The 27,100-nt window shown below is 35.2% G+C and overlaps 1 protein-coding gene across 4 annotated transcripts in view; it reads right to left on the bottom strand.

The window, feature by feature from the left end:
• The window catches only part of si:dkey-49n23.1 (semaphorin-3D), a 78,350-nt gene that overhangs the window by 47,999 nt on the left and 3,251 nt on the right, over positions 1 to 27,100 (bottom strand). For all 4 annotated transcript variants that reach the window (XM_051910939.1, XM_051910941.1, XM_051910940.1 and 1 more), the window contains exon 2: positions 8,986 to 9,182. In XM_051910939.1, coding sequence (XP_051766899.1) covers positions 8,986 to 9,121 — 136 coding nt within the window. In that variant the 5' untranslated portion in view covers positions 9,122 to 9,182. The remainder of the gene's footprint in view (positions 1 to 8,985; positions 9,183 to 27,100) is intronic.

Here is a 27,100-nt window from a genome sequence, read left to right on the forward strand (position 1 = left end):
AATGAATCTGGTTTGGATTTGTCAAAACGACTTGCTATTAAACAGAATTGGCAAGACAAAGGCTGCGGGCGAGCGCTTAATGAAAACTAATAAAACATTAAGAGTTTCCCAAGAGCTGTAAAAAAATATCTCTCCTGACAATTCTGACTGTTAAGAGACAGTAATGATGATGACTTTATTTTTATTTTGCCACAGTTGTGAGAGCCAAAGTGACCATACAAATATAGTAACTCATTCAAAAAGTCGGACAGTCCTCATTAGAAATCTGAAACGTGCCAAATAATGTTTCAATTATGATATAAGCAATAGAAGTCAATGGGAATTCGCAAGTGTACATGTGCTATTACTCTGAGAATGACAGCCATATTTGTTTTGTCTTTGTATCAGGTGGCTGACCTGCATCCTCTTTCTGTTTATCAATGCCTGGATGCATTGAAGTCTCATTGCCGGGGCGCTTTCCAACTGTTTGTTCAGGATGAACACAAGGAACGTTCAAGGTGTGAATGTTCTTCTTGTCATTATGTTTCCTTCTGTATAAACAGGTCTGGAGAAAATTGGCGTTAGGTCTCTAGTATGCACTGTTGATCTGTTCCCAAGGCAAACAGTACTACTTCTGAGAAATTACATTTAAGTAGCATATAAATTAAAAGACATGCTTGAACTTTTAATATACTTTGAGTAAAAATAGACTTGAATTAAAGCTACTTAAAGATGGGAATTCCAGGAAATAACTGCAATTGCAGGTTTCGAACAGAGATGGCGACAAAGAGGCAAAACTTACGGACTGCAGATTTAAATTCAAAACTCTTTTTGTGGCTTTTATTTGGACTTTACAGAGTATTCAACAATAACAACAACAACAAAAAAAACTTCACTCAAAAACTCACTAAAGAGCAATATTTCCTCTCTAAATATAAGAAATCTCATCAGTCACAGAAAAATATACTGCTGCATTTGCTGCGATTCATGAAACTGACACTCGCTGTGAGGGTGGGAGAAGTGTTAACATCAATATACCTCCTCATTTATCTCCCACATTCATCAATTTCCCTGTCTTTTCCCATTCGTCTTTTTTTCAAACTGTCCAGAAAGGCTTTTTGTGGTGATGGAAGACATGGATGGACTCCATTTAAACTGACTCCTTTTTTCCTTTGGGTCAGTGACAGCTAGTCATTCGAATTACCCACAAGCTCCGGTTGTAAGTTGTGTTCTGGGTCACCCACATTAGCAGGAGCAAAAGAGTAAAAGAGTGAATGGGAAAACCAAAGGCATTTTGTTCATTTATCAACTTTAGGTTTTTATTCAAATGACAAATAACGGATGTCTTTGTAGGAATGGATTTCAAAACTCTTATTCATGGAGTAAAGTCACTGTTTTAGGGCTTTAAAGAGATGTACGTTTGGCCAGACTCAGTATTTTGGTTAAAAGTAGTGTATCTGCAATTGTTTGTCCCTGTTTATTAGGTCTTTCTAAAAGTGCACTTTTAAACCAGCAAAAATGAATTAATTTGTGACTAAACACCATATTGTGTATGTGTCAAACAGACCAGACCAATGTTCCAAGCCATTAACTGCCTATAAAGACAGACCTTCTGTCAGCTTTTACTAACCCAGTATCAAATTCCCTCCAGATGTAAACATTGTGATTTATGACACAAATGTCACAGTGTTAAACTCTATCTATCTATCTATCTATCTATCTATCTATCTATCTATCTATCTATCTATCTATCTATCTATCTATCTATCTATCTATCTAATTCCCCAGTGGATTTGATGGCATCCTCATATCTTTGTCTTTTGTCTCATGAAACACTGTACTATGTAAGCCTGGTCTGTAAAATATCCTACCGATGGTAATTCATCTTCCAAGACGGGTTTAGACACTCTGTTAATTTCTCATTTGTGTCCTTGCGTTTGTTTTTACAGGCTTTGTGGGACTTTGCAGCAAAGATTAGGAGGTTGTTGTACTTCCTCAAACTCGCTGTTGGTGCCAAACTTCAGATCGGTGAACTTTTGCAAACTTTGTGTCAACCACAGTCAGCTAGCACTGAGAAGTAACATTAGCTTCAACAAGAATCTCAAGATCTTTTTAAGACCAAGGAATAGTGAGTCTGCTGGAATCAAATGATAGCTTTGCGTGAGGAACACAACGAAACTTAGTTTGTTATTCATGTAAGATTGTTAAATGAAGATTCTTTTTATCTATACATAAAATATCTGTATAAAGATTAAAATGTTTTCATTTTTTGTTCCGCAGATAAAATAAAAGCATACATGTTTAGAACAATATGAGGTTGGGGAAATGACGTCAGAGTTTTCATATTTTTGGTGAACTAACGATGTAAGGGTGAGGAAATTAGTTTTAATTTTTTGGGTGAACTACTCCTACAACTACTCCTACTCCTCCTACTACTACAATGCCATAGGACCTAAGCTATAGCCTTTAGGGACACCATTTATCAGATGCCTATAAAGTTGGTATGAGGGTGAGTAAATAACAGAATTTTCATCTGTTTTCTAATAATAGGAAAATGGTTGTCTATAGAGTGATAAACAATGGCTTATCATTCATTATGTGTTGAAGAACCCTGGAGTAAACATAAACTAGGAATAATGGTCTTCTGATGACCAGCACATCCCACTAGAGGTTTTTGTGGTTGCGACCTACGTGTTTTTTGAGTTCGCTGCCTATTTAGGAAGAGTATGGACAAAATTCCTCTCTCTAGGGGGAAAGCGTGCCTCTACAGACGCACAGCGCTGATGAGAGGCCTCCGCTGAGGCACATTCGGCCCTGGAGTTGTTTTCTTCATTACACTTTGGAACGTTCTGTACGATGTCATCTCCCTAAAGGGCCATGGGGTGCATGTTTAATTGCTTCAGTCCTGGGCTGGAGGTGTTCGCAAACACACATGGACACACACGGACGTGTATGCTATAAGTGCAGTGTGAGAGATAATCAAGTCAAGTGAGGCAATCCAAATCCTGTCAATGACCGAACCCAACAGATGCCCCTGCTGCTTTGCTCAAGACACATTATCATTATCTATCATCATTCTGCAACTTTATTTGCTTTTGATGAGAGTTGTATGGCTTTGGCATTTATCACCAATTGCCACAAGGTTGCTGTGATCTGGTCTGAAAGTATTATTAGGAAAATTCAGCAGATTGACCATGATGTTTAGGCTTTGGGTGGACGTTTTGTCTTGCATTTTAAAGAATGAGGGACACTTCAACAGGAGACACAACTGAAATCAAATGTTGCTCTAAGTGTAGATATGAACGAAATAATAAATATATTTTTGAAGGTTAAAAAGAAAGAGGGAAGATCAGAGTGACTGACTTCCAGGTTTGTTCTCAAATAGAAACAGTCATACAGAAGTTAAAGTTATACAGAAACACACTTTCCAAGTAAGCAAATGCAGACACGCAGTTTGACTGTACTTAGCATGTTCTGCATATTAACCTGTGCTATTGTGCTGGTGGTAACATACAGGAGGAGATACTCTTTTAAAAAAGTCATTTAAGAAAAAGTCTTAAAATTATGTCTTTAAAAACTGTACTTGCAGATAATATAATATCAACTGTATAAAAGGCCATTAAATGGTACTTAAAGAGAGTGCACTTTCTTCTGTTTAACACTCTTAAGTAAATTTTTAAAAAGTGAACTTTGTAATAATGTCAAATTAAAACTTTTACTATAATGTACATTGTAAATAATTGTTTTAATAATCTTTTGATGTGCTTTAAATAAGTACACTTATTTTGATGTGTTGACTAACATAAAGCGCATGTAAAGTACTTGACTATAATTTTAACTGTAGTGTTAATCAATATTACATTTAATATATTTTAAATGTACTAAATTGCAACTTCATCATTACAAATGTGTAATTACAAGTATTTTTAAATACAAGACATAAAAGTTCCAGTAGAAATGACATTCGAGTATATTTTAGTTTACCAGTATATTCGTCAATAAACTTTAACCATATTTCAGATGTACTTAAGTACAACTCAAGTGGGTGAAAAATCTCTTTAAAGTTAAGCTAGCTAACTGCATATAAAATGTACTTATTTAACTATAATACAATGTCCGTTAATTACAATTAACATGAAATGTCCATGGAGTCCATAAAGTGTCCAAAAATATTACAATTAGTTTTGCACTTAAGTATATTAAGTTTATTATTAAGTACTCATTTTATAAGTATGCATATAAATAAAAAATAAGTGTTCTTTTTCAGAAGACCTGCTATTATACCTAGCTTATGGCTAATTTTTTCTCTAAATATTCAGAGGGTTTATTTTGAGAAACTTCATCGTCTTCACCTTTCCTTCCTCTAATTAGCAGCATTCTTCTTCCTGGCTCTGTTCAATGTTAATGCCCCGATAGCTTCATTATCCCCTGCCAGAGCCCGGGACCCCAAGTCATCTGCTGTGCTTATCTCCTGCACCTTGTTGCCATGGATACAAAGGGGTTACACAGTCAGGGGTCATCACTGTGACGCAGCACTGAGTCAGCTATCAAGAACTACATCCCACAGTTCACATTCCAAGTGCCAAAGTGCCGCATTTTTGCAATGATGGAGACAGTAATAAAAATGTTTTACCGTCTTTCTAAGATTTGCCCTCTGAGGGCTATTGTAAAAACAACCCAGCTTAATTTAGTGGTTCTCTTAGAATATGCCACTGTGAACCAGTCAAAAAGTCTTGAAAATTGAAAATGAAACATGGCCTATGTCATTCTATATAATGTACATCTTCTTAAAGGTACACTATGTAACTTTTTTTTTTTTGCTCAAAATTTACAAAATGTGTATAATGAGTTTGAACATGTTGAATCCAGCTTCCAAACTTATTATACCTATAATAAGTGTTTATATTCTGACTATTTTAGACTGAGTGGGATGCCAACCGCTGTGGAGTAGTCCAGTACCTGTGTGACTCGTCATATACATAAACAGAGAGAAGTAGCTCTGGCTACAATGTTCTTCCACAAGATAACTTTGAGTGCACAACTAGTTTACAACTATTTTGTACTGCATCTGTACTACAAGTGAACTTATAGGTATACTAATGATTTACTTGTCAAATACTTGTAGCACATTTTTTAGTTTATGAAAGTACACTTTGAAGTATACTCTCAGTAAACTACTAGTTTAGTAGTTTCATACTGTAAGTATATTTGAAAGTTTTCTTTAAGTTAACATAACATCATACTTATAGTTTACTATTTATATATTGTTTTTGCACTAAGTATACTACTATGTTCCTATTAATTTTTTATACTTAAAATATATCTTTAACTGTACTTTAACTCTTTCCATTTAAAAAAAAAAAAAAAATTATTCTAGCTTTATGCATCCTTTTTTTTTTATCAACATCTGAATGTGGGTAAGTTCAATAAAAAAAAAAAAAATAAAATAAAAAAAAACGCAAAATTTTGAGCAAAAAGCTGAGAAAATCAATTTTTTTGTCAAAGATTACATCAGGATCAGAGTCAGAACGATTATCAAAACATAGATGGAGAAGATTGAGTCCATCAACACCCCTAAAGCTTCACAGTCATTAACCCTTCCTGGGTCGATATTTCATTCGGTAACATTAGGCAGTTTTGAACTTATATGCTGTTTAATGTTTGATGATCACGTTATTTTACATTTGCGTAAGCAATCTTCTATCACTTGTTTCTGCTTCTTCTCCACCTGTGTTTTGATCTGTCAGAAGATGCGTAATAGCGGACCCTACAGTATAACAGTGAAAACATGGATAGCTAAAAAATTTAGTCAATGGCGGGGAAAGAGTAATGTAGATTTGAAGTACATTCCTATGTACATACCAGTGGACTAGCCTACACCAAAATTCAGATACTCAGAATTAAGAACATATCTGTTTTGTTTATAAATCAATATTTTCAAACAATGTTTATAAGACAGTCTGTAAAACTATGTGAAAAAGTATATTTAATAGGCTACGTACTCAATCAAAAGCTAGAACAACTACAAGCCAAGTATACTTAGAATACTTAATTATACTTTTAAGTATATCTCGATCAAAAGATTGAGTACAAGTATAAGTACAGTTTTTGTTTGTTAGGTCAAACTGCAAGACACAGTTGGTCACATGATATCAAAATGGCAGACCCACTATACGTAGAGTAAAAGCTGATAGCAGTTAAGCAGTAAAGACTCATTTTAATTATATATCATTTTCTCAGGTTTATGTGGGTGAATCTTCATTGTGTGTCCAGTGTTTTGATAATATCTGAGATATTCTCTCAAAGGGTGCTATCTTCCCATTACACACACTATAAGGAGCAGCTGTCAAAATGAGACCAGTGGGTGTCAAACAAAAAATCCTTCCTGTCGTGGAGAAATTGAGACATTTAGCCAGTCTCAAATGCCAGGAATGTTTCTTTTGGTTTTAATCCACCCATCTGTCAGAAAGAAAATCCCCAAAATTTGTGGGAATTTTACTAGTAAACACCAGTGGGAAAGTCAGCAGATACTGGAAAATCAATTGTATGTGTTTCTGCCAGCAGAACTTCATCTTCAGAAGTTAAACGAGCAGTTTAAAAGTGACGAAGTTGACTCAATTAAAAAATAATGAAGTTGTTTTAAGCTAGTTGAGGTGATAGTATGATAGCTGTTTGATTAGCATTATCATGACAAAATGCTAGCATCACACTGTATTGCACACACAGCTTTATAGCAGAGCAAAATGAGGTGATAATCAAACACACTTGTGTAGTTTATTGGTTCATTCGAATGGTTCATCTGACTGATTCAAATTAGCTACTAGATGTTACATATTAGCATTAGCATATTATGATGCATTAGCTATTTCATTAACAACTACTGTTTAGTGTCAGTAAAGTTGCACAGATTTTAAAGCCAGTTTGATTCATCTGCCTGTATGACACAGTACTACAGGGTTGTAACATACTGTACAAATTAACTATGATTTTTCCACCAAACAAAAATTGTTTTTACACATTAGATCACTTCTACATTACATTTTTCAGTAGTGTGAAAGAAGTTCATCTGTTTGGTTTTCTGTTTAACTTACATATTAATTATTTTAGCATATTGGTTCATTTGAATGGTACATTTGCCTGATTCAAATGAACTATTAGACTTTAAACCTTTGCATTAACATTTTAGGACACTAGCTACTGTTTGGTGTCAGTATAGTTGCACAGCTATTACAGCCAGTTCAATAAAAAGTTTTGCTGATTCATTTGATTCTTTGTATAGATACTATATGGTTGGTAGCTTGTATATGATTTTTCCACCAAACAAAAGTCCAAGATGCAAACCTGAACCATCATGTCCCTCAAAAGCCCGTGTTTGACTTCTTTATAAAACCGTCATATTCAGCTATTGCAAAAGACTTCATTATTTACTTGATCTCATTTCCTGTCTTCTTTAGTGTGGCTTTCAGCCTCTGAGATACCTGCAAGCAAAACAAGTCACTTCTCTCCATTAATGAATAACGTCTGGCTTTTGCATCTCGCTGCCAACCTTTGGATGTCTGCCACCCTGCACTCGTAAACAGATGGCGCCCCTGAGATCATCTACATGTTTGGAGTCTTCTATTAACAGCCCTGGAGATAATGGGAAGCATGTTACTACTATAGGTACAGTGTGCTGTCCGACGCCACTGTATACAGAACCTTCCTGTGAGGAAGCTGCCGAGTCCCACAGGTTCCGGAAGGTTCTGAGAGGTCAGAAACAGTGGCGGCTGTGACGTGCTGATAAAGGGAGACGGCTCAGGGGATGCGACTAAGTGGCGTGGGTGTCCAGACAGACAGTCGCAGAGCAGTCTGGTGACTAATCGCTGGGTGGCTGGCAGTATTGCTAATGAAGCCCACAGTTTATGTCTTTATTAGTGATCATGTTGTTTTGGAAGGGAGGTTAGTTCATTATAATTCATTAGTTCTATTGGTGTAAATTGAGTTTTATTGGGTAATATCTTTGGTAACACTTTATTTCAATAGTCCACTTTAGACATTCTACTGACTTTATTGTGTGTGTGTGTGTAACTTTGCAACTACATGTCAACTACTAGTCATCAGAGCATTAGTGGACCGTCTGCTTATTGACTGCCAACACTTTATTTTGATGGTCCCCCAACAGACATTCTACTGACTATAAGTACCTTTACAAGTACTGTACATGTAAACTTATTTTAATAACCCAAAGCCTAAAAGTCTACTAGTACTCTACTGAGAGTTTACTGACTTGTAGTTGCAAATTAATGAGTTAGTTGATCTGTAGTTGTAAATTAATTAGTTGACATGTAGTTGCAAATTAATGAGAGTTAGTTGACCTGTAAACTTAAATTGTAATAATTTATGTAATACTACATTAAAAACTGAATCTTATAAATTATTGTGATTTTAAAATTGTTATTTTTATCATATTTTATCATTTATATATATATATATATATATATATATATATATATAAACAATTATTTACAGTGGTGACAATGTGTGGTCACATTGCTGTCGTGTTATTTATTGTTATTTATTATATTTATGTAAAAAAAAATGTAATGCATAACAGTGCAATATTATGGTATATTAATAAATTAAGGTTTAACAGAAACAAAGCAAAAAAAAAAAAATTAAAAGAAGACTTTTAAAATACAGTAGACTAATTAACATCTTCAGGAAGCAGAGGTTAATGGCACTCTCCCCTGTTGCATTGTGTCTGTTAAAGCTGCCTGACCCTGCTGATGTCCTCACGGCCAAACGGAAAGAAGCAAAGATATCTTGCTCTGTGTCTACTAGCGCTCTTCATTGAAGACTTCAGAGAGAATATTAACATGAAGATTTGCAGACTGCCACAGCAAAGAGCTTAACTATTAGTGTTGTAGACATGATTTCATCATTTTTTGCTGTCTTTTGATTCTCTCTATGAAAGTGAATGTCAAATTTAGGTTTTGAGTATCAGTATGTGACAGCATGAGTTCTGACCTGTATGAGTGATCTGTAGTCGTGGTATATTCTGGTTTCCAGCATTACTGGATTGTATAAGAGGCAACAATGAGTGGAGCAGAAAGACCAGCAGGGGACTGTATCGCCCAGTCCTCCACAATCCCACAATCCTCATCTCCGGGTTCCTGTTGTCTGACAGTACAGAATGTCTTCAATGTCACATCACCTTCGTAGTGCTGGAAAAATAACAAGCAGATATGAGCATGTAAGTTGAAATTAAAGGTACACTATGTCACTTTTTTTTTTGTTCAAAATTTACAGAATGTATATAATGAGCAAGTACATCATGAATCCATCTTCCAAACTATGTTTTTGTCTTATCCTGAATCACTATGGTACACCTACAATAAGTGTTTATTTTAGGACTATTTTAAATAACATAATATAAAAATTACATAAAAATATATGTAAAATTAAATGAAAAGTTATTTAACATATAGAATTATTATATTTCTAACTTATTTTTCACATTTTTTATATAAAAAAAAGAACATTAGTTTTAAATTTTTATTATTTTTAAGTTTCTACAAATCATCTATAATATTTTAATCCTTATTAAAAATAAGCATTATTAAACAGCGGTGTCTGTTGTCGCTGTTTTATATTACATAACTATATAACATTTTTTAAAAATATTTATAAAAACAAGGCTGAAACAAGACATACGTGTTACAATAATATAATATAATATAATATAATATAATATAATATAATATAATATAATATAATATAATATAATAAACTGAAATTGGCGTAGGATTTACTTTGAAAAACAATTTCACACTGCAATTGCTAATAAACTTTACAAATAAGTACAAAGCAATGGCTTGAAAACACGAATTTTTGTCAATTTCATTCAAAATAAACAGCTTTGACAGTAAGACACCCAAATAGCAAAATGTTAGATGCCTATACCAGATGTTTTTCAACATCAAACATAATTTTTTTGCCTCAGTATTGAGGAGAAAACAGATGGCATTCTTTCACAATGACATTAACCATGTAGATGTCATCTTTTCTAAATAGAAAACAGAATACACCACATCAGCCCAAGCAACACTAGCACCACCCAATGTGGTTTACAGTCTCCTCAGGTCAAAAAGTGCTTAAACCAGGAGGTACAACAGATGCTACTTCAAGAGCGATAGATTTTCATCACCTGACTGGAAACCCAAAACCTCCAGAGCGTGTGAGCGGCGTGCCGAGCTCACGACTACGCGAGAACAAGCCTCGCGTGGAGAAGGAAACTGAAGCATTGTCTCGAGAAAAGTTCCCATGGCTAATCAGTTGCCCTGATCTCTATTTTTTTCCTTTAAGAGGTCACCCTACATAAACAGATCACATGCGCAACCTAGAAACACTCAAGCAGCTTCCTCCTGTAAATGCTAACCGCTAGCCACTGTCAAAGGACACGCAAGAGTTCAGTCCAGTGGAATGGATTTCATTTGTCCATTTCGTACAACGCGCGGTATAGAAAGTTCAACAATTGGCAAGCTCATTGAAAGAGCAGCACTTTTTGTGTTGGCGCTCAGGGAAAGCATTTTCCCATCATGAGGGTATTGTATGTTGCGCCACTTAGACTCGCGAGGGGACCCCTGGGGATGGTTTCAACATGAAAAAAGGGCTTGAGCTCAAACATATGCAAAATGAAGATAGGCTTTCTGTATTGCCCCATTCATCACCTCAAAATCTAAGCTCATTACGCTGCTACTCAGACATAATAACTGTATTCAAGTTCCTTGAGTGACAGGAAAACAAATGCTCTTCGGTACGCAAAATGATTTATTGCTAAATTTATTATCACAACATTTCAACATAAAAAAAAAAACAGCAATGTTTGTCAGACATCCAATAGCCGGAATTCATTTCCGTTTAATTGAAGTGCTCGGGTTCAGGATTTACTGTGCTGGCATGAGCGCAGGTGTTCAAGGAGAGATCAGGGACTCTTATTAGCTCCGTTTGTTGACTTAAACCTATTAATCTCCCTGAGAAAGCAAAAGAAAACATATCATTCCTGGCTTGACAACAACTATGTGTGAGCTGTGCAAGGTGGTGATGGTCTGGCAGATACTAATATAGGCATATTTTTCATTAGAACACTTGTGGTATTCTTTATGTCTCCGTTTAGCAGATATGAATTCATTTGGGAGAGATCTGAATTATGTTGTATTAAAAAGTCCCTTCTGTGGCCTTGGTTTTTATAGAATGAGTGGGATTTGGTTTCAATCATTATTAATGACTCTTTGGAGACTTGTGACCTATTATGTGCTGCTACTAGAGTCAGTAACGTTGTACTATTAGTCTTACTTTTAACTATTGGCATAAAGTCTGGTCCACTATGCTACTTAGGCCTATTCTGAGCAGAAAACTACAGAAATACTGCAAAAACAAAAAATAATGTGTTAAAAATCCATGAACTTCGTATTATTAGAATTAAGGCCCGATACCAAGATCGATAACTATAAAGATAACTATAACTATATATATATATATATATTAGTGTCCACACCAACACACAATATTGTTCTGTTTATTCTAAATGTGCGCTGCATTTTTGTCATCTGCTGCTTTAAATGCTCAAGCTCTTTAAAGAGGATGGATTCTCATTGGCTGCCAATGTTTTACCGCTCATCAGCTGGAAAAGATTGTTCTGAAAGTGATTCCAACAATATTGTTTTCCTGTGCTGTTATTGTTGCATGTCCTGATTTTGCAGAGTTAGACACATTCCTGGGTCAACATATTTTGTTGATCCTGGAACAACATTCCTGTCTGAAAATTTAGTCCTAACCCTATCCCTACCGCCAAACCTAATCCTATCCATAACTTATCCCTAAAATCAGAGGGAAATGAAAGGTGAATAACGCTGATGGAGAAGCACCTAACCCTGGTTGTAAGCCTAAACTTGGTTATAAACTGTAAACTTGTACTTTAAATCTGATTGGTTGATTGGAATGTTGTTCCAGGATCAACAAAAAATATTGATCCAGGAACATGTTGCACTTGGTGAAATCAGGTTCTGCGTTATGGTTAGTTGTGGTGTGGACTATTATGTTTATGAATGCCTTTCAAATAATCAGTGTGGCGTAGCAATTATTTCATGTTAGTTTAAGTGCAAACAAAAATTGGTTAGGTGAGTGCAAACCACAATTTATCAAACATGAATCATTCAAAAAGTCTTTGAAGGATTCCTGTAGCTCAAATGGGGGAGCATCATAATATGTAAACCTTGAATGTAAACCTTAAATCAAGTCACTTCAGATAAAAGCGTCTGCCAAATGCATAAATATAAAGGACAGTGAACCTTTGTGAATATTGATGAGAAAGAAATAATCATAGCCATGTGGTAAATCAGAAAATCAGAAATTTGCTTGTAGATTGACCTGCTCCCTGCAGACAAAAGTTAGTCATCAGCTTTTTCAATATGAGGAAAGACAACAAACAAACACTAACTGTGGGAAAATCATCAAGCTTCGGGAAGAGGAAGTAGTTGATATTAACTCACTTCCAGGCGACAAAAGCCACACAACTTGAAGCAGGAGAGAAACGGCAGCTCACTCTTGATGTAGAGCCTGTTTCCTTGGATACATGTTTTCCTACAATGGTAAGAATGACGAAAAACTAGAGCCTGTCAGGGTCGTGTTTGAAAAATGACCTAATTTACAACCTTGACTGGCAAAGCTTGAAGAGTGACTTCAGACATTGTCCTATACCAATGCTTTTTTAGACGACTGAAAATACAGTGCTCTGATCACGGGTGCTGGAACAGTTTTCTGTCCAGACCTCACAAGTTAAGCACAGTGTGGTTTCATCTAGTATAAAAGGCCTCTCCAAGGAAGGTGGAAAGGCCAAAAACACCTTAACAGGCAGACCGGAAATAATGATCTCTGCAGGGCGACACATAGTAAGGGACAAAGTAATGGATGAACACTCACACTTCCTCTTGGGCTTGTGACCGGACAGAATAAAGGTACCGGCGGGGAGCCTTTCACTGCTCTGCACCAACAATCTCTGATCCGATCCGACAAAAACCCACCACTTCACCACTTCAGACTCTGCATTTACACGCCAGTAGTGGCACCACACGGAATTGCAATCTATTTGTTTAAAACAAAACAACCAAGATACAACAATACAGCCAAGACTAACTTTTTTCTTTCTTCTAAGCCTCATATTTATATATTATTTAAAGCAGATTCATATACATTCTAAAACAAATAGCGCAAAAAACAGCTAAAAGTTGTTCACACATCCGATAAAGAACATTTATAATTTCAGCAATGTACATGTGCTATCAACAAACTAAAATCTTTAATATGAGTCATTTTATACCATGGTAATGGTATATCTATTTCCTATCATAATATAGTTATTTTGTTGAACATTTTTACGTTTCGGCGAATTGTTGGTGAATTTGTATGAATTTAATTTGTTTTTGTGATTTTACCAAGCTTATATGCTTGTATTTGGGTGTTTCTTCAACCATGGTCACTTTTATATTGCATTTTTGAAACTTGTGAAAATGTCATTTTTTGATACAAGTAATTTTATATCATGGTTATGGTTTATCTATATTAGTAATTTTTGCTGAAAATTCAAAAAATCATTTATATAATAAATTACCAACACTCATGACAAGTCATAACTATTTTATGTTTTGGCAAATTCAAATGAGATTTCATGAGAACCAAACTAATAGCTGTACAAATAGTATCGTCACACATTATATACGTCATACCTCCCAGCTCTAATTAAATTAGTTCTACTTATTTACATTTAACTGTATAAAATGAAAGTGAATTAAAAAATGAGCAGCCATTCTTAAATTGTACAAAGAGAGATGCAGAAAATTACTTATTCATTGAAAGTCTTAATGTGAATGAAAAGGGGCTGGTCGGCACATTAAGATCCGCACCGAGCTGTGAAAAGATCTGCTACGCTGTAAGCAAACAACACTGGGCTCAACCAGCCGAAAAACAAGCAACTAGTCTCCCGCTTAACACTCACAAAGACACCGGCTTAACATGGTGGGACACACACCCAGGGGCGCTTTAACACTAAACGCATTCAAAATCAGCCCTATTCTTTCCAAACCGCTACCATTCAGTTCAAAAACACTGAATTTTTTACAATTCATTAGTCGTTTTATGATGCAAAAATCCGTAATTTAGAGAAACAACAGTCTAAAGGTTTCATGTTCCTAGGGAATCATTCACTGAGTGAGCAAATGTGGATACAGACGTCTTTAGGCTGTTCATCCAGGTGTCCATCATTCCCATGGGTAATGTTGCACTAGTGAGCTTCTGGCGACACAAACACAGCCCATGCCAGCCGGTTTTGTAGTAAAGAAAGGATAATTTACATGAACTCCTCCGCCTCACTTTTTGGAGACAACTCATTAGGAAGACTTTAGGTTTTCAGGAAGGATTACAGTTTCTCTGCAGCATAAAATGGAACAAATGAGCGACAAATGTGTCGAGGTCTAGAGGGCGGGAAGGTTATCTGAGTATGTTTGGTATAGGTGTCATGATGGAATGAGTATGTGGACCTCCACCCTCGCTGCAAATATCTATGCAAAGGCAAAAATGTTAAAACTGTTTCTATTAAACGTCATTTGATCTTTTGTTTTGACGCGCATTAAACTGCTTGAAGGGATAGTTCACCCAAAAATGAAAATTCTGTCATCATTTACTCACCCTCAAGTTGTTCCAAACCTGTATGAATGTCTTTCATCTGCTGAACACAAAAGAATATATTTTGAAGAAAATTTAAGAGTGGTGGGAGGCCAATTGTGGTTAGTGATCATGTGAACATTCAGCTGGACAATAACTCCCCCATTCCTCAATAGATGGACCCCCTAGGCAGTTTTGGGAACTCTGGTTTCCTTCATAACCAAATAACCAAGCATGGCCGTGTCGCATGGTTGCTGAAGACTGCACGTTTTGGCCTGTATGAGATCGTTCAACTGTACAGCCCTAAAACTTCCACACCAACACCCAAGTGATCTTGAACATCCCAATCTGTTCTTTGAGTCCAGTTCTGCACTGAAGTCAGTAATCAACAGACCAAAAAAGCACTTCTCCTTCACATACCAGCCCAACTCTGCAATCCTCACCTCCAGATACCTACTTCTGACAAGGTGGGGTGTAACAAAATGAAGAGAGACAGATGACCTGTCCACTTCAGCTGTTTTCAATCTGACAGGATCCAGGGCTATTGGCCACTTCTGCCTTAAGGAGTGATGTGATGGGGTGCCTGAAAAGGCCAGAAGTTATAATAATATTTAAAATGGTAAAATATCTGCCTCATCTTGTCCAGGGATCTGGATTTCCAAATATACAGCATTGATGAGTAATGTTATATTTATTAGATTTAATTGTTTCATGTATTGGTGAGTAAATTCCAGCAATTCTTCAAACATTTGTTTCTTTTAACCATTTACCAGCAAGAAACAATGAGATGAAAAAACAAAACAAAGGCTGTTCTTTCTCAGGATGTGTATTATTAGAGTCTGTATGTGTGAGAGTTACTGAACAATATACAATAATATATATCTACTATTATTACCTTTTCTGCATTATTATTATTATATTAATATTGCATGACTAGATTTGCATTTCCTGAAGGCATCAAAAAGAATAGAACTGAATAAATGGTTAACTATATGCAAGGAAGACAAGACCAATAAAAATTCTGTATGGAAATATTGTTACGATATCATCACTGTTGATATTTTACATGCTGAACATATTGTTTGAAGGCAGTTGTTGGAAGGAGAGGTTTTCATCGTAATCATAAATCTCTTTGTAGGTCCAACGTAGGTCTAACCAAAAGCATAAAATTGTTAAACAAAGATGTTTAAATTGAGCCTGTACATTATTCTGAACAAAACAAAACAAAACAGGAAAGCAAAGCAAAGCAGAAAAGCAAATAAATAAATAAATAAATCAAAACAGGAAAGCAAAACAAAACAGGAAAGCAAAACAAAACAAAATGAAAAACAAAATGAAACAAAACAGGAAAGAAAAGCAAAACTAAACAAAAAACTTTGTTGTTTGCGAAAATTCAGCAAGTTCCTTGTGTGAACTTGAACTTTAAACTTGAACCTTAATAAATCTGGATAATGTATAAAAACTCCATAAAACCAACATACTAATTTACAACCCACAACTTTTTTAGCCATTGCACAATTTAAGGCCAGCAAATGATCTGAACTAAATCTTTTCATTTCTTGATAATACAGAGCTGAGTAATATGTCATATATCAAAACTATATGTCTTCCCATAGTGTCAAGGAAAAATTACTGTCTACTTATCCGCTGGAAGTTTCTGTTTCCTATCAGCATCCAAGAAGCCCATTGGCTCTATGAAGAATGTAAACTGCGCACAACATGGAAGAATTTTATCATGCTTAATCTATGATTGTCTGGTGGGGGACATTCAATGCAATTCAATTTGATATCCGAGGCGCCAGATTCCCATTCCCACACCCTTAATGACATCCAACATCACCACAAAGCATCTAAAAAAGAGTCCAGTCTACATTCTGAACTCTGTTATTGTCTGTCGGAAATGCTCCATGCTCATCTGGGAATCGTGAAGCAGCAGTCGGAGAAAAATGTACGATTAGTAATCCATCAACTCACGTTCTACTACTGGAGGTTTTAAATCAACATGTGCAACTGTAAGTGATCGACTGTCAGGCTCATTACATCTCACCACATTAAAATAAACAGCCGTTAGTCTGTGTATTTTAAAAGCGGGGGAATATCCAGCATGTGAGATGTGAAATTGAAATGTTTGAAAATACAGTTAGACAAATAACTCTGCTTTGGGGAGGGAATCGGCCCGAGCGAATCACCCCAGTCAAGAATCCTGATGGAATGTTGTGGTATTCATTCCAGACAGCTGATTTTGAGTCAAACATTACATGTTGCACATCCCTAAAACCAGGAAAACAACTGTCCAGAAGGTTCAGTAATGTTCCCTAGAGAATCTGAATTACAAACCACGAGCCTTGACCAATACGCAATTGGTGCTTGCAATGGAATAGGAAATTTGAAACACAATGTGCAGAATTCCACCTCCTTTCCTCCTTTCCAAGGATTCCGCAAGCCATTCCTGCTAGTAATTGTGAGGTCAACAAAACAACAACAGTGTACGACTTCACAGTTCCATGACTTTGGGGTGGAGAGCAGCCTTAAGCACACTGACTCCCTCTTCTGCACTCTTTAAAACGCAGCATGAACCTGCCGGGCAAAGGATGCTGACGATTTTCCCATTAGCTGTTTGGTTAAGATCCACATAGGAGATTTCCTCTCAAGACTTTACTGCAGCAAACACTCAGGCATTAAAAACATGACTTGCACTTACATTTGGCACAACCTAGATGTTAGTTTTATTCCAGCTTGATCACATTAAAATTTGTAGGCATTCGTACATAATGTTTACACTTTACTTATGCTGAAAAGTACAATATGCAATATAGTATTTAAATGTGCACAGCTTTAGTAATGATATTGTAAATATATTTGTATAGTTTACATTTTACTAGATGTTTTAAAGCCCTAGACCAACAACTGCCCTAAAAATAACTACTTTTTAACAATACACTACTATATAGTAGATACAATGGGATTTCAGCCTCATAATTATACAGTTGTGTTTTTATCTGCATTAATACTACATTATACTGAAACAAAGTTTGTAATTTTTTTACAGAAAAATATAAATTATACAGTACAAACCTGTTAACCTGTTAATAAAATCGGACAAAAATACAAAGATAAAAGACTTAACGGTTGTAGTGGGGGAAAGAACTACAATCCCATGAAGCATTGCGAACAGCATAATCAAATAAAAATAAAAATATAAGAGTACTCAATTAAAAATGTTGATTATATAAAAACAATGTATGTTAAGTTTATTGCAAAATATGCTTATATATTCAAACATTTAAGTATTTTCAGAGCGTAGAGAGATCAACTCGGGCCCTGTCCCAAATGACCCAATTGTTGCACTTTATAGTAAGTAATGTAACTGGAACCTGTCTTTTTATATTTAACCAACCTATATATTTGCATTTATTTTAATATATTGCACTTATCAACAATGATTTAAAGTCAGTAGTTTTTTATTTTGTTGTTGCTGTTTCAGTTAAATCATTCGCAACGCTTAGTATAAGATGAGTTCTTCCGTTTATATAAGTATATAATATATAGTCATGTACCTTTTTCCAGATCAAATTAAAGGTTGACATGTTGTGATTCATCTCTGTGACTCACTAAAAATGTCTATGGTGAGCAAACTGGAAAAATACTTCTGCAACCAAGGAAAAGGTGGGCGTTCACGGTTTCACTCTATTAAAGCTCATATCTTCTCTATATTGGGAGTTTTACAACAAAGAAGTTGTTAAAGGCAGCTTGTTAACATTACTGTCTAGACACATTATGTAGCTTTGTTTTTTGTTTAGTCTGAGACGAGAGGATGCCAGACAACACCTGCTGGACTTAACACCAGTTTGTTTGAGTGTAAAGACACAAACAAAACACACTCATCCCTGCTTTAGATCCACAACAAAGGCTGCTGTGTAGTAATGGATGCTTTGAATAAAAATACAGAGTATTGTAAAATAGAGAGTATTGTAAATCAATGTATTGAAAATGAGTCAGATGAGTATATGTAAATAAAACATGTAATCTCCTGCTAAATCCGTTATCACATCTCAGTGTCAACACCCTTCATTACTGGCAAACTTTGTGTAAACTATTTCTTTGTTAACTTTAAAAGAATTTTTAAATTGACAAGTTATTACAGGCCACTTCAAAAGGTCAAAAAAGAATAAAAAAGCTCACAGTCTTAATCAGAAGGAAAAAATTTGAGCTATTTTCTTAAGAGGCCAAATGAAAAAAAGCCTCTTAATAAAATATTTTAAATTTCTTCGGATTAAGAGTGTACATTTTTATTCTTATTGGACCTAATTTATTTCCTGGAAATTAAACATTTCAATCTTATGATCGAATGTTTGCAGCATAAACCTTAGCTCATATAGTCAATTTCAACAGGAATGGTGGCCCAGTTTTTGAGTGAATTGTTCTTTTGAGTTGGATCTTTTCAATGAATCAGTTGACTCAGTTCATCAATCTGGTTTGAATGATTTGTTCATGAATCAGTTTGATCCTCTTCTTGAGTTAAACTCACTGACTTGATCTCAGCTTATTATGGTCTGTTTCTCACAAACCTTCACTTTTATGGTGATTTTTTTGTGTAATTTTTGCAGCTTGACAACTACAATTGAAGAGTTCAGATGCAAAAGCCAAGTGTCGTCTGAAATTTTCTTCTAAAATGAACATTTTTATCAAGCTTGTATGTTTATGTTAAGTTATTTAACTTTAATGGCAATGAAAAGGACCTATTAAATGCCATTAAAGTGAAATTACTGAACCTAAACATACAAGCTTGATAAAAATGTTCATTTTAGAAGAAATTTTCAGATGGCACTTAGAGGCTTTTGCATCTGAACTCTTCAATTCTCATTCATTGTAACTGCATGGAAAAGAGCGGCCAATATTGAAATCTCTCAACAGAAGGGCGAAAGTCTTACATGTTTAGATCTATATGAGGGGGAGTAAAATGACTTTGTTTTCTCTAATGCATGCAGACTTTATATTGCCATTAATCATTCGAAGTCCTCTTTAATTATCGCATAATTTTATCATTATTAACAATTATCTTGATTCATGCACGATGCTCCTCATATGTCTGACCAAACTGACAATGTCAACAAACTCCTGCTCAGCAGATGATACAGACTTATCGTGTGTTTTCATCCCCGGTGGTCCGAGTGACCTCATTCCAGGCATTGGATGTCACATCACCCATAAAACAGGCTGTCATGGTTCCCTGTGGAGCAATCTCAAGTACTGACATTCGGACTGCAGACTGGAGTCTCAGACTGTCAGTGGAGCCAGTTTGTTTAAAATGGCATGCTTATTTTGTCTTTCGCCTCTTTCTTTTTCTTGAGGCTTTTGTGTGCTGTATTTGGAATGCATTATTGTTAGACTGAGAGGATAGAGAGGGCCTTTTCCCTTTGAGTGATTTTTCTTTGATGGGTTTGTGTTTGCAGACCAGTCCCAATACGAAACATAGCTTTCAGTCGAAGGGGTTTCATTTATACACCTCTGGAAAACATCTGCCACTTTTTCTAAATTGGCCTTTCCGTCATCAAACGCAATTGCAAAAATAAACACTGTTTATTATAGGATTTTATTTATTATTATTATTTTTATTATGATGTTAAAAATAGTTTTATTGATTAATTAATATTAATTAATAATTAAGCTTATAGAATAATTAAATTGGCCTATATTTAAATGATTTATTTAAAATTAATAATGATGAAAGACTGTTCAATGCGTCTCTTTTAAGTTTTATTAATTAATATTAATAATATTTAAGCTTATAGACTACTTCATATTAATAAAATTCAATTAATATGTAGTTTAATTATTAATTATTTTGTTGACGTGTCTGAAAGAATTCATTAAGCTTAATTACTAATATATTAATATTAATTTATGTATAAAACTTAATAAACGATTATGTTTTATTGATTAATTAATATTATTATGTTAATAATTAAGCTTATAGAGAATAAAATTAATAATAACTAATATTAGTTTAATGAATATTAATTGTTTTGTTGACATGATTAAAAAAGATGCAGTTCAATGAGTTACTGAGTTGACTCAATTTATGAATGAATCATTCGGACCGGTTAAGTGAACAGATTCAATTGATTCATTGAAATGATCCGATTCAAAAGATCAATTAATTGACATTCAGGATGCTTATGCTGCCTTCACGTACTCTCTGAATTATCTTAAATATGAGTTTCCTAGGTAAAAATTGCACATGAACGCCCCATTTCAAAACTTTAATGCGATGAGTTCGTAATCACAACTTCAGAAGTGGGAATTATCAAATTTCCGATAGCATGTGAAGACAGCATTAAACACAACACAGTTTACACAGTCACACAGTTTACACTTTTCCATGAAATCAACCTACAAAGGACTTAAAGTCTTAATAATAATAAATAAAATAAAATAAAATAAAATAAAATTCCATAGATTTCCCACCAAAATCAGTGCATAAAATCTAAAAAAAAAAGGGGTCTACAGATTCCTTCTGGGCATTATAAGCTACTCCAGTGGAATTAAGCAAAGTATTTCCAGAGAGACTCTTTTGTACATTAGCATGTTCCCAGGGCATTTGAGGAGACTTGTATTTACAGCAGCGATAAACCAAAATTAGAGGGCCTGTTCTTGTTGTCGTCTGCAAATGCTGTTCATTAGGAAAGTTTGAAGACGCTGTTTTGCCTCATATGACAGAACCTGAGAGGACATTAATTAAAGCCAATTACATATAGCTTCAAATTCCCTCTGCTAAGCCTTTGAGAGCAATTTGCAGGTCCTGGAGTTGAAACAGAACGGGTCAAGCGTCATAATAAAACAAAAGAGTGCATATCTACAACATGTGGCCTTCGACAGGAGTTAGCTTAGCGATAACTTTAGAAGATGATTTACACAAATGCACCTAATCCAAAACAGATAGTGAGCAGGATACTAAATTACGAGTACAGCTTTTATTCTTTTAACTAAACCTATTAGATGCTCGTACCTTCAAATTCATCTACCATATCACAGTTACAAAAGAAACGAGGCCTGTAGGATGCTACAAAAAAAAAGAAAAGAAGCTAAATCACGGATGATAGCAACCCCCATGATGATTTTTTTTTTTTTTTTTATCTCTGCAGAAGCGCAGTGCTCTATAATCTTCACTTGATTTATCTTTGGCTCTTTGGCCTTGAAGAATTCCAGTGCAGTTCGTTTGAAAGGATGAGAAAACAGAGTGAGAGCCCCATACCGGGAGGTAAGGATCCCCGCGGAGCTCTCTGACATGCCGGGACCTCAAGGGTCATCCAACCAGAGGGGGTGCTAGTATCTCTGCTCCGGGTGGAGCGCTATATGACGGCGTGGAACGCAGGGTTCGGAGGTTTAGACAGGCATGTCAGGATATGGCTAATCAGATATATGCGTCCAAGACACCTGAGTCTCTGAGGTCTAGTAAAAATTTGTATCACGACATTGGGGTGTAAAGGTTAAGTGTGGGATCTCTGCACTGCTAGTAGCACCAAACAGAACTGTAATCTGAGCCACATGACGTAACAAATTCAGCCAACGTAGGCTCATTGGAAAAAAGTGCCAAAACTCTTGCAAAACTCCAAAAATGTAACTGTACATACAATTCACCGCAGTTTCCAGCTGAAATGAACACTAGAGGCAGTAAAACACTTTTATTCCTTTTCACACAAATTATGATTACAGGACTAGATAATACATTAATACATTTTTTATTTTCATGCAGTTCCTTGTTGTTACCTCAAAAAACACTTTTACCACAGTGCATGATTTGTGAACTAATACATTTTGACATTTGCATCGTAGTGGCTCTTCTGACATAGTAAACTTGCTCTGTAGCACACCTGGTACTGCATTGCACTTGAGTTGCAGAGCGCTCAGGTACGAGTCCCTTGAAACTCAGGATGAAAAGCTTTAAGAAACAAGCTAAACTGGCATGGTTGCTTCAACAAATGCATTTTTTTGTTACGTTTGCTTTTTGTTAACACTATCGCGTAGGTTTAGTGTAGGAGGTACATTAAGTTCAATAGAGCATTAACATTTTATTGCCACTCATTAGAGGGGTTAATAAAGTCCTTCTGAAGCGATGAGTTTGTGTAAGAAAAATATCTATATTTAAAACTTTAAAAACGTTAATAACTGGCTTTCGGCAGACGCTCGTACACACGTCGACTTGCGCAAAAAGAGTATCCACTTACGTGATGTAGGAGTATCGTAAGCTTAAACGGCTCTCGCTGTTTAAACAAATAGGGCTGGGCAACAAACTCAAGCTCCTCTTCTCTTTTATCAGAATCCTCTGTCATTTCTCTTTAAAAATTCTTGTTTTAGACTTATAATTCATGACCAGTGTTTTGTTTTGCTCTATCCTCTGAGCTTCCGCGTTTGTGTAAGATTGTGCTAGATTTTTACATTTTTTGAAGAAAATATCTTGTCTGTGCAAAATGTAGAGCTGGAAGATATGACCTAAAATCAAAATCTCAATTAACTGAACATTTTACCTCGATTACAATTAATGAACAATTATTTTGTTTTTGTTTCTGTTTTTTTGTTGTTGTTTTTTTGGCCCTCATAGTTCACTGACAAGGTTTGTACTGTAAATTTGCTTGAAGGTGGGATTTTTTTTCCTAATGAAAGAGTGATCTGACATACAGTAGCTCACTTTCAGCAGTTATTTTATCTCTTTTATCTGTTCCTAACATTTCTTACAGATTTCTGCTCCTGTAAATCAGATAAATTAGCACAGTATTAGTACATTTATTTGAATGCATTAATGAGAGCGAGTGTGAATTAGTCATACTGTCTTCTCTATTAATTGTGAAGCTGTGGGTTGTAAGTAGTTACTTCAAAAGTAGAAAAATATATGCCATAACTTTTGAGTTTCTAAGCTACTTTAGTGATAAATCACAGGACAGCGTTGACAACGAGTTTCTGCGCTCCTCTCTGTGCGCGCGATCTTCACGTGATGTGCAGCTACTGTCTGTATGAGTGTTTGTGTGAACAATGCATCAGCACAGAAGCTCAACATAATAATACACATCCGATGGTCTAAAATGTCCAAACTGGCAAGCCTTAAAACACATACAATTGACAAAGTTTAGTGAAGACACAAGAGAAATTGATCTCACTTCATGGCTCACCGCTCACGCGCTGTCTGTGTGTGTGTGTTGACTCGGCGTTTGAGTTTGCCTCCATGTTGCTTCCATGCCGCTGACTGTACGGGGCAGAGTCACGTGACTACACACGTGGTAGTGTATTTTTAAGGGGAAAGTATTAACAGGATTTTTAAAAAAAAACGGAATAACCGACATGGGAAAATTACGTCGGTTAGAGGTTCTGAATTTCGGTTTCGATTACTTTTCAATTAATCGTCCAGCCCTACCATGATGCTGCATGTGAGATGTTATCAGAATGTTGCTATATGGTTGCTAAAGTGTTCTGGGTGGAAGTTATGTTGATTAGCTCCCTTTTTATAGCATTATATTGCCAGTCTGAATACATTGCTACTTATTGTGGATGTCACAGAAGCTTTCTTGATTCTTTTTTGTGTGTGACTACAACTTTAAAACAACACATGTAAACAAATGTAATTATTGTTCCCTATTTTGAACTTTTATTGTGGAGCTCCACACACTCCATCCCAATTCTGGAAGAATAAACAGCTGCAGATTACAATGAAATCACTCAGAAACAATGAAAGACAAATATATACATGATTCATGACCGACACATTGTGAATCTCACTTGGTATTACAATGATAACCATGCTTGTTTTGGGCTCTGTAAGCCATAACACATCAACATTTAGCTTGGCTGAATAATTCAGTTTGGCTGAATGATGACGAAGTTACTATTATTTGTCGAAACAGCTGGTTGGGTGTTTAGACAGAGCTTCCCTTCGCTCTGGCCCACACAGAGCCACTTCCAGCCTCATTATGACCTTCCTGGGGTTGGCGCCAGACAGAAGGTTTGAACAGATGCATTGTGGGAAGGAAGTACCAGGTTTGCCAGAGCATTGTTATTGTTGAGCTGATAGAGAGAAGGGCCAATTAATTAAGATAATAGAGAGGCACTACAATGGGTTATTGAGTCATTTACTCAGGATGTTGTTTGCTGTCTTGCCAACACACGCAAATTCAGAGCGATTCTTTCACGGACACCCGAGTACAATGACGCTGATCTGCATCTCTGGCTATCTTCCCAAGATCCACCTGCCCAGGTTACCAGGTTCAATGAAGTACTCAAAATAGCCTAAAGAGTCTTTCATCTCATTTGGATGGTTTTATAGATTTTTTTTTTTTTTTACATATTAAATTTTTCATATGGATGACAGCAAATGAGCTTTTTCTATGGGAAAAGGATTTCTTTTAGATGACCAAGTTATTTTTTCCCCCACATTTTTGCACAGAATTATATACAGTGGTTCTACTGTAAGCTTTATTAAGCCATGAGTGAATGATAGTGGCATTGGTGACTTTCTCGTTGGGTGGTCTATGTCCTCTACTATTTTAAGTTCGGGTGTAAAAGGACAAATAGTGAATCGGTCAAAAGTTTGAACTTTTCTATCCATTCTATATTTAATGTTAGTCAAAAATAAAATAGCATGAAACATTTTTTTTTTACTCGTAGTGTAATTTCAAAGGGTTAAATAAGATTAATTTTTCATCTTTGAGCTCTCGTCCATTTGGTAAACTAAAAAGATTGCCAACAGAAGAGTATAAGAGAGAAAATAGACATTAACCACATACAGATGCTCTGATAATCTGAAACAGATCTGAATGTATATATCAGTCCAAGATTGGGACATTCCCAAAAAACTGTAGATATGCGTAGCAAGTACAAAGGACATTGATATATCAGATTTTCCAGAGCCAAAATTGAAATGATTTATCACAAGGGAGAAAAAGGTTAACAACTTCTCCCTAAACTCCATAAAATGTCATCTGATATCCTTAACACAAACTTCAGCCGGTCAGATGGGTATCACACCAAACCAGAATCTTCAAACGCTTTGATTCCTTTACATTTTTTTGGAGAGTTAATCTAAGTGAAACCACAGTGTAAGAATGTTTCTATCAAAAAAACCACATTACTCCTCTGGGCACAAGATCAGAACATTTAACCAACCCAAAAACCTTAAAGGGTTAGTTCACCCAAAAATGAAAATTATGTCATTAATTACTCACCCTCATGTCGCTCCACACCCGTAAAACCTTCATAACACAAATTAAGATATTTTTTATAAAATTCGATGGCTCAGTGAGGCCTCTATAGGCAGCAATAACACTCCCCTTTTCAAACGCCCAGAAAGCTACTAAAAACATATTTAAAAGAGTTCATGTAAGTACAGTGGTTCAACCTTAATATTATAAAGTGATGAGAATACTTTTTGTGCGCCAAAAATAACAAAATAGCGACTTTATTCAACAATATCTATTGATGGGTGATTTCAAAACACTTTTTAATGCAGCTTCAAAGCTTTACGAATCTTTTGTTTCGAATCAGTGGTTCAGAGCATGTATCAAACTGCCAAAGTCACGTGAACTAGTGAAGTTTCAAAACACTGATGACGTAACGAAGCCTCGTTTACTGAAATTATGTGATTTTGGTGCTCTGAACCACTGATTCGAAACAAAAGATTCATAGCTTCGAAGCTTCATGAAGCAGTGTTTTGAAATCGCCCATCACTAGATATTGTGGAATAAAGTCGCTATTTTGTTATTTTTGGCACAAAAAAAAGTATTCTCGTCGCTTTATAATATCAAGGTTGAACCACTGTAGTCACATGGACTGTTTTAAATACGTGTTTAGTAGCTTTCTGGGCATTAAAAAAGGGAATATTATTGCTGGCAATGCAGGCCTTATTAAGCCATCGGATTTTATCAAAAATATCTTAATTTGTGTTCCGAAGATGAACGAAGGTCTTACGGGTGTGGAACGACATGAAGGTGAGTAATTAATGACAGAATTTTAATTTTTTGGGTGAACTAACCCTTTAATCATAAAACCAATTATAGGCATTATTAACTTACACAACTTAAGAATTAAATTAAGAATTAAAAGAATATTTCAGGTTAAACAGACGCTCTACTGATCCTTTTAATAATAAAAAAATAATTTATAAAAATAATAATACAAATATTTTATAAATAAAAAAATAAATAATTGCACTCAATTTGTAAAACAAGCATATTCTTAAATTAAAAATCATTAAAAAAAATATTTTAATAAAATGTGTAAGAATTTGTAAAAAAAATAAATCAATTATATGAATTTATTCATAAAATAAAACAAAAATATGTTGTTACATAATGTTATAAATTATTATTAATAAAATCGTTTAATAAAATAAACAATTGCACTAAATTTGTTTAAAGATATATTGTTAGTTAAATCA

This window comes from Ctenopharyngodon idella, chromosome 10, assembly GCF_019924925.1.
Source record: "Ctenopharyngodon idella isolate HZGC_01 chromosome 10, HZGC01, whole genome shotgun sequence".
NCBI lineage: Eukaryota > Metazoa > Chordata > Actinopteri > Cypriniformes > Xenocyprididae > Ctenopharyngodon > Ctenopharyngodon idella.